The following is a 16,113-nucleotide window of genomic DNA, read 5'->3' as shown; positions in this document are numbered from 1 at the left end:
TCTGAGGAGGACAGCTCAGCTGCAAGATCTGACTTACAATTTCTCTAGTAATTCCCAAAATATAGGGTTAAATAAGCAAAAAAAAACCCCAAAAAAAGTGGTTTTGCTGGTCCAAGCAACCTCACCAGTACTGTTGCAATTCCTCCCCAGTTTAGAAAAAACCCCACCAGCTTTCTCTGAGCTATGCTTTCATCATTTTTAAAGCAATACACAGTTTGCTCAGAAAATTCCAATTATCTAGAGCAACATTTTCATTTACCCATAAATTAACATAATAAATAGCAAAACACCAATGACAACTCCCAAAAGATTACTCAGTAGGGAAGACAGAACTAATGCACCCAAAACCTGCAGGCAACATCACTCTCCTCCAGCTGGAGTGACAGGCTTGTCTTGAACTGGTTTAAAGCAGAGAGGAACATTCCTAGTGCTGGAGCCCAAAAACCTTAAAGGAACAGTCCCAGTAAAACCAGGGGCTCAGTTACAGCGGGAAGAGATGCTTTGGTGAAAAATGGGGGGAACCTCCAACAGCCTTCTGGTTCCTGGAGCACCAGCATTGGGGAAGGCCATGGTCAAAGGAGAGCCTGGAACTGGGTTGGAGCAATCACAGTTGGCATCACCTCGACTGGGGTGTGGTAAAACTGCCAAAACTCTTCTGAACCCCCTAAAACTCAACAGTGACCACTTGTCTGAGCTCACCCCAAAGGGACAACAGCGTCCAGAGAGGCAGAGGCACACGTGAAGAGAAGGAACACACAGAAGCAGCAGCGAGGGGATGAAACCCAAGCGCTGCTCAGCACCGTCGCCTTGCGAAGCAGAGGAAGAGTTCTCCATTTACCTTGACGACCGGTGGCGTGGGAGGCACCACGGGCATGATCGGAGCGGCAGGAGGAGGGGGGGCAGCAGCAGGGGGGGCAGTGACGGGCGGGACATTCGCGGTGATGGTTGGCACGGGGGTGGCAGCAATGACGGGCGTCTGAGACACGGCTGGAGGGACGTTCTGGAACGGCGCCGGCGGGGACACGGAAGACACGGCCACGGCTTGCTGAGCTCCTTCAGAGGATAAAGAGAAATCTCACTGCAGAGAACTGGTGGTTGCAGGTGCTGGCAGGGCACTGGGTACGCAGTGAAACACGGTGGGACTCTTGGGGATGTCCTGTGCAGGGCTAAGAGCTGGACTCTGTGATCTTTGTGGGTCCCTTTCAACTCAGCATATTCTGTGTGCTGCCACTGGACTGTGCATTCATGGGCTTGGCAAAGGGCTCCCAGTTCAGGGCACAAAGGACACTGATTTGCATAGTGCTGTTACCCAGGGCACAACAAAAATGAGAAATCTCTGACCTAAGTCCTTGTACCACGAGCCGCATGCAAGCAAAATACTTCCAGCTTTGCACATGGGGTGTGTGTTGCTCTGGGACAGTCCTCACCCCTCTCAGGCCCTCAGAGCTACACTGAATTCCTCAAAACAGCAGGAGCTCAAGGAGGTGGAGCAGAGGGAGGTGGTTCATACTATGCAAACGGTAACAACCACTCCCCTAAGCCACCTAAACACCCAAGAGTCCAAAGCACTTCAGATTTGCCACAAGTACACATGGTGTGATTCTTGGGATTGCCCTGTGCAGGGACAGGGGCCGGACTCAATGATCCTTGTGAGTCCCTTAAAACACAGGATATTCCATGATTCCGTGATTCTAAGAAGAGCTTAAGTCTTCTGATAGCCTGAATGTCTCTGACACTATATCTGCACTGTTAAAAGAACTGCCTACTACTGTAATGTTAAAGGGGACAAACCTAGTAACTAATAACCAAAGTAGCAAACCTTCTCTACGTTTTAGAGCAGCTTTTATCAAGGGATGTTGAAAAGACACATCATCACAAATTTCTCTGAGCTTGGATAAAGTTATAGCTCCATTTAGCACCTGAGATATGGGAAAACAGAGGAACAGTTGACTTTCCCAGAGAGACAATTAGACCTTGTTTGGAGAAAGAAAAAATTGCAACACAAGCTCCTTTATGAACTGTTTTACCATGCTTAGACATTTTAGTCCGAAATCCATTTAAAATCAACTCTAGGTAAGCTGAACTAAACTTAGTTTCCACTGACATGTAATGGTCTGCACAGCCCTCTGCAATGGCTTAATAAATCTCTTCTGTTGATCAAACTTTAGTTTTGCAACTGTGTGTGCAAAAAAACCCCATTATACAGGGTTTAGGGGAGTGGCAAGATTTGAGTCCAAGTCTTTGCTGTGTCAGATTTCTGCCAAGACCCAGAGTGAGCTGCATAAACCCAAATCTGTACAGGCCTTCTATGCCATGGTCTGGCACTGGCAGCAGACTGGCACGTCTGACTACCTTGTCTTTTCTTGCCTTGATTTCTTTTTTACACACAGGAAGCAACAGCAGTGCCCTCCCTCACTGAAGTGCGTGGATGGGTAAGTCACAGATGGCAAGTCAAGCAGCTTGGAAGGTGGGCCAGGTCTCAGCAACAGCTCCTGACACCTCCTGTCCCTGGGTGGGTCAATACCTGCACTCTGGGTGCCCGCTGACGGCTTGCGACCTTTGCCTTTAGGAATTGGGGGTAGTAACTCCACTTCCTCCTGAGGCATCTGGGCAACCTTCTGCAGAAATATCTTCTCCAGGGCTTGGGCCATGAGGACAATGTCATCTGTGGGCTGCAGAAAGAAGAAGACGAGCCCATGCTGTATCATATTTGAAGCAGAGAGGTTCGAGATCAGGTTTTGAAAACCCTGATGACACTGCTCTTCAAATAAATTATGGTATTCAAACTCCAAGAACAAACAGATTAGCTCTTTCCCCCTCCTTGCGTGCCTTTTTTCATCCCTCCTGCTCTTCTATTCTGCTCTAGCATGCAATAATTACAGCCCCTAAGTACACTGCATCTAGAGGGTTATCAGGACTTCCAGTAGGAGCCTGATAACCAGCATCCTGTGCAACAGCATGGAAGCAGCAAACTGGAACAGATGAGCTGTCCTCCCCTGCTTGCCAGCAGGTCCAAAGGAAGACTCTAAACACATAGTCTGTGGCTCAAACTAATTAATTTGTTTATTTCAGCTGTTCTCCAGTCTGGGTCAATGATGACAAATGACTGTAGAAAACATAATACAAAGAATAGAGGCCTTTAACAATCTAACAAAACAGCAAACAAGCCAAACCCAAAATAATAATAAGCATTCTAAATGTGTGTAAATACGAACATATTTATGGAGACAGAGTCAAAGAACAGAGTTAGGTTTCCTGAACTGTTCTCTGCTGCAGACACTGTTTACTGCCAGTCAGTGTAGCACAGCACTAAAGTATCACAAAACACCTGCAGAGCACTGCATGAACTGCAGCTCACCTCAAAGAATTCCTAACTGAAAATAAAAGGAGCAAAAAACTCACTACATAACCCCAGAACAGAAATCTACCTATAATTAAAAGGCATATTTGCCATTTTAACTAGTCTGGGGGAAGAAAGGCACAGCACAAAGACAGCTTTGTGCACTTCAAGTAATGTGGTTGCAATTAGTGGCACTTCAAACCCTCGCAAGGAGGGCCCGGAGCCGGCCCTGCTCAAAACCTGCAGAGTAACAGTGGTAGCTGGGTCTGTCTGGGCTCTTTACCTTGTTATAAATGTAACAGTTTGTAAACATGGTGTTGAAATCCTGCATACATTCACTGGCACTCCAGTAGTAGTTGTGTTCCAGGCGCTTCTTGATCGTCCCCATGTCCATGGGGTTTTTTATTATTTTGTGATAATCCTGTTGGAGAAACAGGAAAGATGTTACACCTCCTGATACAGAGTGTTGATCACATCTTCCTCCAATACCTGCTTTCTCCTCATTCCCCCGCTCAAAAAACACACCTCAAATTTTGTGGAAATTGTAAATGTAAATATATATAGTAATTTATTTTTTAATTTCTATTGGTTTAGTCTATCATTATTATGAACTTGAGTACAAAGCACCTGAGCTCCTTCCACAATCACCAGTCTGGGAATCAGCACTGCAAACTTTCTAAAAGGCTGCCCCTGGCACTTACAGAAGTTTATCAGTGCCAGCCCTGGCTAAAACTGTGCTAAAAGTTTCAGTCTCTCTTTTAAGAGCATTTTGGCCTTTAAAAGGCTTCCACCAGTTTAAAAGGTTTAACCCAGTTTCTCCCTGGGCTGGTCCCAAGCATCTGCAGAGGTTGTGATTAGCCTGGAGGGGCACAGGGCTATGCACTGCCATTTTCTCATCATGGCACCAAGGTCACATTCTGAGCCCAACCCTCCAGCGTGATGTCAGGCACCAATATCTCCACGCCAGGGCAATCAGAAAACCGACCTCACCAACGCAAAGCTTTCCAGGAACACAACAGCGAGCAGAAGACGACAGAAACCTACCGGCAAATTCAATTTAATTGCATCAACAGGCTGGTAGAAAGGCCAAGCAAACTGATGCTTCCACAAGGTCTTCACCACAACATTTTGCATATATTGCAGTTGGTTGGTCTTCCGGCCAGGTTTATTAGGATTAGTCACCTCCGGAGGCGGCGGATTCACGGGGCCCTGAGGAGCCTGGATTGCTGATGTGACTGTCGACATTTTCCCGCTCGGGCTCTCACTCGCTGTTACGGCAGCAGCAACGGGGAGATTTTCTTTCTTCCTTTATGCTCCCTGAAGGGGACTGACATCCCATTTCCAGGGTCCAACCATACAACCTAGAGCAAACTGGAGGAAGAGGGCAACGTGTAAATAGAGACACTTGAAGGAGGCACCTTAGAGACAGTTCTGCTGTTAAGAGTGTTTGAACTCGGGCTCTTCACCCCAGCGGATTCATTCCCTGTGACACAGTTTATCTTGATGATGGGCACAGGTCAAGACTCGAGAGACAGCAGAATAGCAACTCCTAGATTCAAAGCCTGCAGAGAGACAGAAAGCTTCATGGGACTAGTCCTTGCTTTATCTGGCTCAGAGAGCATTTTCATGTCAAGAAAACACTTGGGGCAACCTAAGGATACGGTTAGGGAGTACAGTTAGGATGTAATGCAGACTCCCATGAATGCACTGATCCAAGATACTAAATCCATAGCTTCCAGCTCCGTGTAAACTGAACTGCATTGTCTCTAGACCCACGCTGCCTGGCACTGAGTCAGCTTACAAGTCTCTACTCTGGTGCAATGCTTAGTCTAAAGTCCCATAATCAAGAGCAGACAACAGCTGCCAGAGGACCTCGATCCAGGGAAATTAAAAGAAAGGACAGAGGGAAATGCTGTGAATGAAAGGTGTCACCAGAAACAGCTTAACTTGAAGTGATCTGAACTTTGAATCTCATAAGTGTCTTATTATGCCCCTTACTGCATGTACCTGGCTGGTTTTGACCCTAGTTTTGTACCAAAGTTTCAAGATACAGGCTCAATATAAATAATAATTGATGTTATATCCCTGGCTAAGAGAACACTGTCATGTTCTCTCTTAAAAGCACATATGAAATACAGTAGAATACATAAATTGCATTACTGTATTCTGGTTTTCCCCCAGCAAACTGCAGGGGTAAAAATAGCCCAGTATCACCGTGCCTTGTGTACCATATGGTAAACAGCTTTTCTATGTCATCTTCCATAAACATTGGATATTTCAACTCACATCAGGACTGCAGCTACTCTTCTCATGGCAAACAGACCACAAGCACTTTCTAGAGGCAAATTATTTCAAATGAGTTCAGAAAGCCATACAAATACTCTCACTGACATATGCTTCTGGGTTGCATTGAGAAACATGAGCAGAGACAGAACCTGCAGTAACACAGGAAGGAGAGACATCCCAGGAAAAAGCCAGAAACCTCTGCTTTGATACAGCCTTTATCATCTCTGCTGAACATCTGGACTAAATATAGAACATCAACTTACCCTTTGAGTTGCTGATTAGATGAAGGCAAAAAGTAAACACATACCTAACTGGGTGGGGGAGCTTTACAAAAATAGATGTGTACAAACACAAACAGATCTGCAGCAGAGAGGGAGGAAGTTGTTAAAAACCTAAAATAAACCCCTGTGTGAGTACACGTGCTGATATGTGCAGGGAACAGACAAATCCAGTTATGATACTGCCAACATTTGTCCATGAGCCCCATCATATTCCAAAGATGTAGAAAAAGCAGGGACTTCCTTGTGCCATGTAATCAAGCCCCCGGTCCCTGTTCTTTGATAACTCAAGAGTCCAGCTTAGCTCAAAAAGGAACTAGTTCCTCATCTGATCATGGTGCTGGTGAGAGTCATGGTGATCACCAAGCAGCCAAGAGGGATGCTGGCATCCCCTGGGCAAGGAATTTCAAAACTAGGCTGCTCCTTGGGATTTCGCATTTGGAATAAAACTCAGGAAGCATTTTCTCCTGGTGTTCCATCAAGTCAAAGCAGCAGTAAAATTATTGCAAAATTCAATCTTCAGATCGGGGTGGGGGGGGGAATAGACAAAGAATTAAGAACAAAAAAGATAATTAGGAAATTGCCCTCAGCCTCCTTCTGGGGAGCTCCCTGCATGGATTTCAGACCCCAAGGTCTGTGAGCAACATCCATCATCCAAGAATATTCAACACTGGCTGCAGGCCCCTGGTGACCACCAGTGAAGCATTCTGTTTGCTGTCTTCTTGATTAACAAACTGAATCCAATGCAAGGATTGAGGAGAAATAAAACACCCACAGAGAGCAATTCCTACTGCTAGAGAGCATTTCAGTCACAAGTTTAAAACTACTCAGTGTAACTTAAGTCTTCCCTTTAAATAACCTAAGGCTAAATATGATTCTCTTTTCATTTGAAGTTCCTGATGCCCTCCTACCTCTCATATTCCATTTGATAAGGGTATTTAATTAATTTTTATTAAATCCCAGAACTGTAATTCAAAAAACCACAGATCTTACTGCTGCCTCTCTCAGACTTTCTCTCCGACCTTAGCCAAGGTGTTCAGTATCTTCACACCACAGCTCCTCATCTGTGTCATGGAGATAGTGGGTGCTCCTTTGCTCCTTTCTGTCTCCACCCAGCAGCCTGTAAACTCTCTGAGACAGACACTGCCTCTCCACATGCCCATTTTGATCCTCAAGCTTAAACAAGGCTTGTACAGTGCACATAAAAGAAGGATGTAACAGTCATCAGTGACACAACTCAGAAAGGATTTTAATTAAGAACATTACCAAAAGAAGGAGGGGCAGAACCACGACAGCCAAGTCAGGCAGTCCCTGGACAGCTGATCCTCTTTAACTTGCACGTTCCAACTCACTGGTTATTACGCCCAAAAGTAGCTACAAACCTCTTAACAGCACTGGCACTGAAATGCTGGATCCTGCAGCCGAAAGAGAGGAAAAGCTACCTGGGCTATCTTGGCAGCACTGGAAGTTTCTGTTCTGCCATAAATACAGCTTTAATGTGCATGTGCCTCACTGACCCTTTAACCCTTGGTCCATCAGTTTTCCTCATCATTTGCTGAGGAAGTTGCTTTGATACTGGATCACCCTGTAATCTTTAAAAGTTTGTTTCTAGAGCCATTCTTTCACCTTTAAAGTTTCAAAATGGTATTAATTTAGAAAGCAAAAAGCAGCACTATGAGGATTCTGCAAGCTGAGGATTAAAATGCTTTGAAAATGTCCAAAAGTCAGTAATACTGAATTTGAGAGGTCATAGCCCTGCCTGAGAAATCTGCTGGTTGTGAGACATCATTTATTAAATGAGGAAAGTGAGAGTCACAACCATCTGACATCCCAACTCACCACACAAATCATCCGAGAGGACACTTAAGTAGACTCAAACACACAAACCAAGCAATTTACCCAAATTGTCCTGTAACTACAAGTAGAATTGAAATACACAGCTCTAGTCCAAGCACTTCAGCACCTACTGAAACTGCACGAGTATCAATAAATATTTAAACTATTAGGGAGCCCTGCTGTGATCCAGGACACCACTGTACAAGGTACTGTACAAGCCTGGAGCAAAGACTGCCAAAACCAGCCTTGGCACAGGCAGCATGTGCACTTTCCAATGAGGGGCTAAGGTTGGACTTCTTTTAGCCCTGGAGTAATAGCTTCTTTAATTTTAACTTTTAAGTCACTACTTATCCTGCTCCTCAGACCTGTAATGTTCAAGTAGCAGAGGCTGTCCTTGATTTTTCTGGCTGCACAAGTACAGTTTGGATATTATAAATGTAAAGTACACCCTAAAGTGCTGTCACACACGAAGAGTGAACACTGCTTCCCACACTGAGCATTTCTCCTCCTTCTTATTCAGTCTGAGACGATAATTAAAAGCAAAACCCAAACCCTCAAATAAATCTTGCTTCTCTGAAGTTTCAGTCTGTCCTTTTGTGCTAAGTTGCAACCTCAGCGTGGCATCCAGCAAGGCCGTGGGCTTTGGCACAACCCTCAGCCAAACCAGTCATCAAAAAAACCCAGCTGGGTTGGGAGGATTTTTAAAAAAAAACAAAAACAAAACAAACCCTTTTCTTTCATTGAGTTGCTTGCATGGGTCAGTCAGCGGAGAGACAGTTGGCGAGGAGAAAACATGTTAATAATTCCCTGTACTAGCAGGAGAACATTTCACTCAGCTGATGCAGCCCACAGGCTGTCTGCAGTGGTGGGGACTATTTTAAAAGCAACTATAAAGCCCTGTGAAGTGTGCAGTGTGCCAGCACTCCTGCTGCCCCAGCCAACAGCCCTGCACTTCCTCTGGCAGTGCCCAGCGTTTAACGGACGGCTCCTCCCGAGCTGCTGTTCGTGCAGGACCGGATGGCATTTGTTGTGATTGCAAAATTAGGAGGTAGCAATCTTTATGTTAGCAGGAGAGCCCAACAACTCCTTTTTTTTTTTTTTCCCTCCCTCTCCTTGGTCTAGTATTTCTGTGTGGTTACTTGGACACTGATCAAAATCTGGCGCAATTCCAGCCCTTGACAGAAGCAGCGACATAAATCTCCCCATCAGGGAAAATTATCGAGTTTAAGAGATGTTCCTTGACCTCATTGTTATCTCCACACTATTATTTACATTACAGTAGCACATGGAAGCTGGGCAGAGACCGAGGTCACTTGGCACTTTGCACTCTGCAGACACAAGACCCTGTTCCAACCTCAAAGAGCTGGTGCTCACAACGTTATACCACGGTGAGGTGACTTGTCCACGGCCACCCAGCGAGTGGTAGAGCTGAGAGCAGAGTCCTGAGCCCGGCTGGTGCCTGGCCCTGTGTTCATTCCCTGTGTCAGGGAAACAGCACTGCTCCCACAGACACGAAAGGCAGCAACTGAGCCTTTCTAAGGTAGGATGGAGCCAGCAGCCAGACCCACAGGGACTCAGAAGGGTAATTGGAGCAGGCATCCTCATGCTGCTGCTCCAAGCACTGCTCCTCCACACAGGCTCCTTGCAGCCACCAAAGGAGATGCTTGGTCCCTTTTCCCCTGACAGTAGCAATAGTTGGAAGTTTGGTCAGATTTGCCACCATATGCAACTCCCCATCTCAGAGAAGCAGCCCAACCACGATCATCTTGCCCAGACTTTCTCTGTAGGAGAGGTTTAGCAATACTACTAAACCTCAACACGACCTTTATGTCAGACAACATTATTATTTAAAGGTTGCACCTATTTCATTCTATGGCTGTAGAAAGTAAGGGCTACATCATTCCTCCAGGGTCCTCCATAAGGAAACAAAGCTGCAGGATACCCTTTTCCTCCTCTCTTCTGCTTTCCTTTCCCTTCCCAGTCCCATATAGGAACTGAGCTTCAGGTAGCTTTCACTACCTACTAACCCCATGTTAACAGGGATGTCCCCTCCAAACTCCAGGGATCTGCAATTTGAGACCAAGACTTGAGGACAGACGAGTTGCTTTATCAGCCAACACAGCCCTGGCAGACACACACACAATACACACAACATGCCACCCCTTCAAGACTCAGGGATGAAGCATTTACACTTGGCTTCACTGCAGGATCTGGGAGTTTGGCTTGTGAGTGCCCCCACGGCACACTGCAGCTCTGCACTCTGAAAGCTGTCCTTGTTGTCTCCCAAATCATTAATTCCACACATCAGAGATTTGCTTTTCATGCATATTATTTTGAGCACCGCCCTAATAACATCCTGAGACTGGGAGATGCAGTGTCCTGAACTTACCTCTGCATGAGGGAAGGAAAAAGATCAACAGCAGATTAAGTCAATTCCTTGGCTTTTGACTTGGTTAGTTTAATGCTCATCAGATTATGCAGATGGATTTCCCACCCTTGGTCTCTCCTTGGCTATTATAAGAGCAGGTGTTTCCTCAGTAAGCAGCCTGTGGGTTCCTAACCAGTAGGTAGGAATCAGCCAGAACTGGTAATTTCAAGGGCCTCCAGTTCTGATACACACTCAGTGCTCCCTGAAAATCATGCTACTTTAAGATGTCTCACATTGTGCCTTCAAACTCAATGGCACCCAAAAGTCACTTTAATAAAAGCACTGGAGACTTTTATAAACACTATTAGGTATCTCAAATAAAGGGATGGTCTTTCTGATAATCACAGGCTACAGTATTTCTCTCCCTCAAGTTGCCAATTCCATGGGAAGCACTTCTGATCAAGTCAGAGCAAGAATTTAAATGCAGGTCACATACTTCCTGCAACACACAAATCATATGGGGCTCAACTGCTTTCTAAAGGCTGCAGGTTCAAGTGCAGGGAGTGATGTTTCACACTAAAACAAGTTCATTCTCATAGCTTTGAACTGGCTTTTGAGAACAGTTCTAAGTGACCAGCCTCAGTAATGGATTAGGTATGGTTGACCTTGCTTTGCATTAGGGAGGACAGGATGACCTCTGGACATCTCTTCCAGCCCTGCTTTTTGTGGTCCTCTGAAAACACTGGAGACAAATTTTAACTCCAACATATGTTGGTTTTGTGCAAGCTCCTGAGTTACACAGTTAACAAGGCTACAGGAGGAAGGAAAAGTGTGAGTGGTTACAGAGCTTAGTCTGTGTTGGATTCCTGATTGAAAGAGTTCAGCCAGATTTGAGACCTGACTCTGCAGTAAGGACTGGACTGAGATGTGTGAGATAAACTGAATTGCACTTGCAAAAAATCTGCCAGGAGACACTTCAGCAAATCAACTGGGTGACATATAATGAAAAAGTTAACAAATGCTTAGTTGTAATAAATAAGCCTCTATGAACAGGTTTCAAAGTCCTTGGAGTAGCTGGTGGCTTGCACATCCATACTCTGGGAAGGCAGAGTCAAATCAACAGGATGGGAATGGGTGGGTTCTTTACAGGAAAATGCTGGTGGTTGTGTCTCTCACAAGATACACCAATTATCTTTATGGCAGTGGGGAAAAAAAAAGTTGGGCTGTTTCATAAGAGAGATTTGGCATAAAAAGGGAAGTGTTTGGGATAACCACATGTCTGGGCAGAGTCTGCTCGTGCCATTTCTTGCCAGAGGGGAAAGGTGGAGATGCAATGAAATTACCTTGTGTGACCCACAGGGCTGAACCCACAACACCGAACTGGGGGCAGAGCCAGAGAAAAGCCAGACAGCAGGGAGTCATGATTTACAGGGAAAGAGGAGAACCTGCTTCAGAGCATATTTTCTCTCTTTTCCAGTGCAGTGCAACCCACTGCACTCCTATTTGACAACTTCTAGCACTTGCAGGGGTTACTGCAGCTTCCCAAAAGCCCACGTGCAGCAGAAGCCCTGCAGCCCTGGACATCAGGCAAAAAGGAAGTGCTGGGAAGGTGCTGGCACATGGCCACATACCATACAAGCTCTCAACATGTCAGGAGCAGGATGGGGGGGGCAGGGGACCTCATGGAGGCAGGAACGTGGCTGAGAGCACACTGGAAGCACAGTACAAACCACAACACAGGCAGCAGCTCAGTCCTCTGTGATTCAGGAACCACTTCAAGCCTGATCCTGCAAAGTGCTAAGGAACTCTGGCCCTCGATAAGCTGCATGGTCCCTGTGGCTCAGCACCTCACCACAGTGGGTTTTGCAGATTTATCACCTACAAGATACAGCTAATTGGTCAATCAAGATAAATCTCTTTCTAAGGAAGACTTACTCAAGCTCTCTGCACTTTCTGGCTTCTCTACCTGGGTCAACCCCTTCTCCAGCTGTGTGTTAGAGAGAGGTAAAATAACAAAAGGGGTTCAGTGCTGGGTATCTGGGGCTGGAGAGTCTCATCAGACTGATCAGATGTGTGGATGTTCCCACTGTCTCAGTTACAATAGCAATGAGAGCTGATCTAATCAATGCCCTGAAGATGCCTCCTCTCCCTGCAGGAGATCCCTGCTAGAGAAGTCCCACCACACCAGCATAAGGTGCGCAGAAGCATGGAGATGTTGTTCTCTTCCATCACATTTGCTAAAAGAGCACAAAAAAGAAATGCAGCCTAGTCAAGAAAAGGAATCGCCATCAGAGTCAGTCAAGGAGGGGAAAAAAGCTTTGGTGATCCCAAACTCAAGCCTTGCTGACGGGCACAGCAAAAGCCTCCACTGAATCAGTCACAACTCCTTCAGTTGGCCAACTGTGCAAATTCACAACTGGCTCAAATGCTATCTGATAGATGCCTTTTCTGTTATTCCACCTCTCCATGTTTCTTGTATTATCACTTTAAACTTCAGAGATGGACAGAATCTACTGTTCCACCTCTGCTTACCCTCGCTTATGCATTCAAATCCATACTTCAGGACCAAACAGAACCACAAATCCATTTGTTACCTGGGTTTGAACCACGGTCACCCTTCCTGAGCATCCTTCATCTCAGCATCACCAACTGCTCTGAAAGTAGGAGACTGAAACTGTGTGTCAGGCTGATGTTCCTTCACTGTGAACTTGCAACAGATCTCAGTGGCAGGAAATCTCTGAATTCCTGCTTGCCCACCACTCATCAGGCAATACTGCCACAGCACATGGAACAACACAGGAAAATCTCCCTTGCTCAGAGCTGCTAAGAAGAAACCACAGAGCTAAAAGTTCAGGAGCAACAGGTCCATCCTGGACACACCATCTAAGTGAAGCAGCAGGCTGAGGCTGTTAATCATTTCAGTGCTGGATGATAATGCTGAATAGTCTCAATCTGATACTCAGTGGCTTCAGCAGAAGTCAGCCTTGGGCTCCTGCTGCTTACATTCCTTCAGGAAACGAAATTGAAACAGATACAAATACAGATACTGGAAAGACACAGATACAAATATACTGAGCAGATAAACTGCAAGAGGAAACAGAGAGCTAATCTACACCCTCTGGGAGAAACCAAAACACAGAGGAACTTAGAAGAGAGGAGGAATGAACTGAGTGAGGAGATAGAAGCTAAAGCTTCCCATTTCATGCAATTTGAAAATGTGATTAACCACAGGCTGCTGTTAAATGCTGGATCATACACAACCAGCCTACTTTTCTAACTGCAGACTAAGAGCACCATAACCCTCCTCCTTCAACGCGTGTTACCGCTGACGATTCATCCTGCGACTCCTGAAAACCGTTCTGCCAACTTCAGGTCAGCAAACCATATTTCAGTGAAATGATTAAAAACACAAACAAAACAAAGCAGCAGAGAAACCCCCACGCTCTGGCACTGACCCAAGTTTAAGCTGATACGTGCACAACAGAAGCACTTAGGTACACCCAGTAAAGCAAAACGTGGCAACACCCGCACGGCCTCCAGAACTAATGGGATTGTTGGGTGTCTGCATCTCACAGGGCCCTCGTTTTCTGCTTTTTAAAGGATGTGATCTGCACAGGTAAACATTTGTGTTCTGAAAAAGTCAGCCCTTCCCCTTTATAATCAGCATATGGTGCTCTGTGTACTTTCACAGTATAAGGGAAAACCTCAAGCTCCCTCTGTTTGATTCAGCATATAGTGAATAAATTACACACAGTCTTTCCACAACAGGTTTTGCCCTGATTGTTTCTTTTTCTGCACTTTGATTTTCAAAAGGAGAAATTATTGGACACAAAGCTTTTTGAAGAAAAGGCTAAAAAAGAAAAGAAAAAGCAACAAGAGCTTGACTGCTTCCCTGCTGGGCAGAGCATCTCCAAGCATCTGCTGTACCTGCACAGAATTACAAAAAAAAAATCCAGCTACAAACCAGCCTGCTGACACCTCAGCTCAGTTCTGGCACCCCATGCTGCAGTTGTCAGTTCCCCACTTGTAAAATGGGGATATGAATATTTCCACTGCCATCTACAATTAAAGTCATTAGCCTTTTCCCGTGCATTTATAGATTAATCCTTTCTCAGAGTTAGGGTTGTACTAAATATTAAGGGAAAATAAAAAGCAAACGCACAGAGGAACCTGTATTTACAAGGTGTCCAAATAGCATCACTTGGGATTCTGGAAACAAGTTCTTTACGAAGTACAACGCAAATTGTCATCAAAAGAAAGTGCAAAGCTCAAACTGCCATCTGCTTTATCCCTTTCCCCACAGTCCAGGGTTCTTTAAACACATTTCTAAAAGATAAACCACAACACCCAAGAGGTCCTTTGTGACACCTGTTAGGGAGGGGGGTTTAGATACAGTCAAATTCCACTTCCAACTGAGTTTAAAAGGCTACATGGAACAGGAAGATTGCCTCCTCTTAATGGAACTAAGGACAAAAAGCACTCTGAGCAAAGTATAAAATACAGAGCCTTGCAAATAGCACTTAATTCCTCTGTATTACCTATTTAAAGGGTTGTTTTCTGCTCTGTGTGCCTAATAACCTACCCTGCAATTCTCCCTTACACCACCAGTACTGCAAGGCCATATATCAGCATTATTAATATCATTTACAAGTGCTACAGATGTTATCCTTAGGGGCAGCTCCCTGCAAACATCAACAGACTTCCAATAAACAGACACACATCCGTCTGTTAACTTGTTAGAAGCATTTCACTACACACAGCAGAACCAAAGTGATTCATTACAGAAAACACCTTCATCAACAGTCCTCCTTTACCCTCTTCTTGTGCTCCAGCACTTTCCCCTACTTCACTTTTAAATTTCTTTTTACATATTTAAATGATTAAAGCTACTCTTCTGAAGAAGAACAGATTCATTTCAGGAGGAGAAGCATCACAAGTGTGGTAAGAATGGATGAGCTGCCCCTGGTTAAGATCATGCTCTGGGTTTACAACTACAGCACTGCATCTTTCCCGTAAAAATCAATATATGACAATCAAGTCAGTTTACGGGGATGAAGAATGAAATGAAAGTGATTGAATTACCATGACATAAATATACTGCTTGTTAGCTGAGCCACAGTAACATTATATCTGGTAATGGGGCAGAGCAAGTGCACCCACCCACCAAGGTAGTTATTGCAGCTTTGCTGACAGAGCAGCAGCCACTTGCCACGAAAATTTAAGACCCCCCACTCGTCCCCTGTGCATTCTCCCTCCAACTCGGCTTAATCTGCTTCCAAACCAACTGAAGTGCCTTGTGTTTGAACAAGCATGTTGTCCCAGAATAACTCAACGTGTTAACTCAAAGCAAACATAGTCACACAAGTGCAAAAGGCTGTATGGGGTCTACTATTTCCGATGAAAAGTGATTTTGCTAAGCTAGGGTAGATCCACAAACTTGCTCAGTTGTGCAAGGAAGTTCCAGGTCAGCTGAGGTGTGAACAAACTGTGATAGCTAAGCTGCTGTCATACCCTGAGAGAGTATCAAAGCAACTTTTGCTGTCTTGAGTTTATGCATCTGATTTAAACCCCCAAACAGTCTGCGGGAAAGGGAAAAATTTGGATCTTAAAGTCTATTATTACCCTACCCTACACAGGGAATAGAGGGTGCTGTTTCAGGAAGAGAGGGGAAGGTGCTCCCTACTGCCTCAGACACCCAGGGAACACTGATCTGGGCAGAAGGACAGACTCCTCACAGGAGGAGCTCAGCTTTCCCAGCACAGTCCTGCTGAGAGCACCCACAGCTTAGGACAGATAAGCCCTAAGCCTCTCAAAGCTCCTACATATGGATAAAGTTCAAGTCAAAGCAAGTATGACCATTACAGTGTGGACACAAGTATCCCAGTTTATTCCCACATGGCTTATTCCTGCCTAGGAGAGGAACACACTTTGGGCACACAGGCTGATCCATAAAGCTCTTACTCCAGGGGAAACTTAGGGGAGCATTCCCTCTTTCATATGGCATC

General features: G+C 45.2%; 1 protein-coding gene across 1 annotated transcript in view; it reads right to left on the bottom strand.

The window, feature by feature from the left end:
• Window positions 1-16,113, bottom strand: part of BRD3 (bromodomain containing 3) — a 45,564-nt gene that overhangs the window by 15,162 nt on the left and 14,289 nt on the right. Inside the window, 4 exon segments of the mRNA XM_027649721.1 lie at window positions 839-1,053; window positions 2,525-2,672; window positions 3,624-3,761; window positions 4,385-4,711. Coding sequence (XP_027505522.1) covers window positions 839-1,053; window positions 2,525-2,672; window positions 3,624-3,761; window positions 4,385-4,585 — 702 coding nt within the window. The 5' untranslated portion in view covers window positions 4,586-4,711.

This window comes from Corapipo altera, unplaced genomic scaffold (genome assembly GCF_003945725.1).
Source record: "Corapipo altera isolate COAL_440 unplaced genomic scaffold, ASM394572v1 268, whole genome shotgun sequence".
Taxonomy (NCBI): domain Eukaryota; kingdom Metazoa; phylum Chordata; class Aves; order Passeriformes; family Pipridae; genus Corapipo; species Corapipo altera.
Note: the sequence above shows the minus strand (reverse complement) of the source record. Positions and strands in the feature narration are given on the sequence as shown.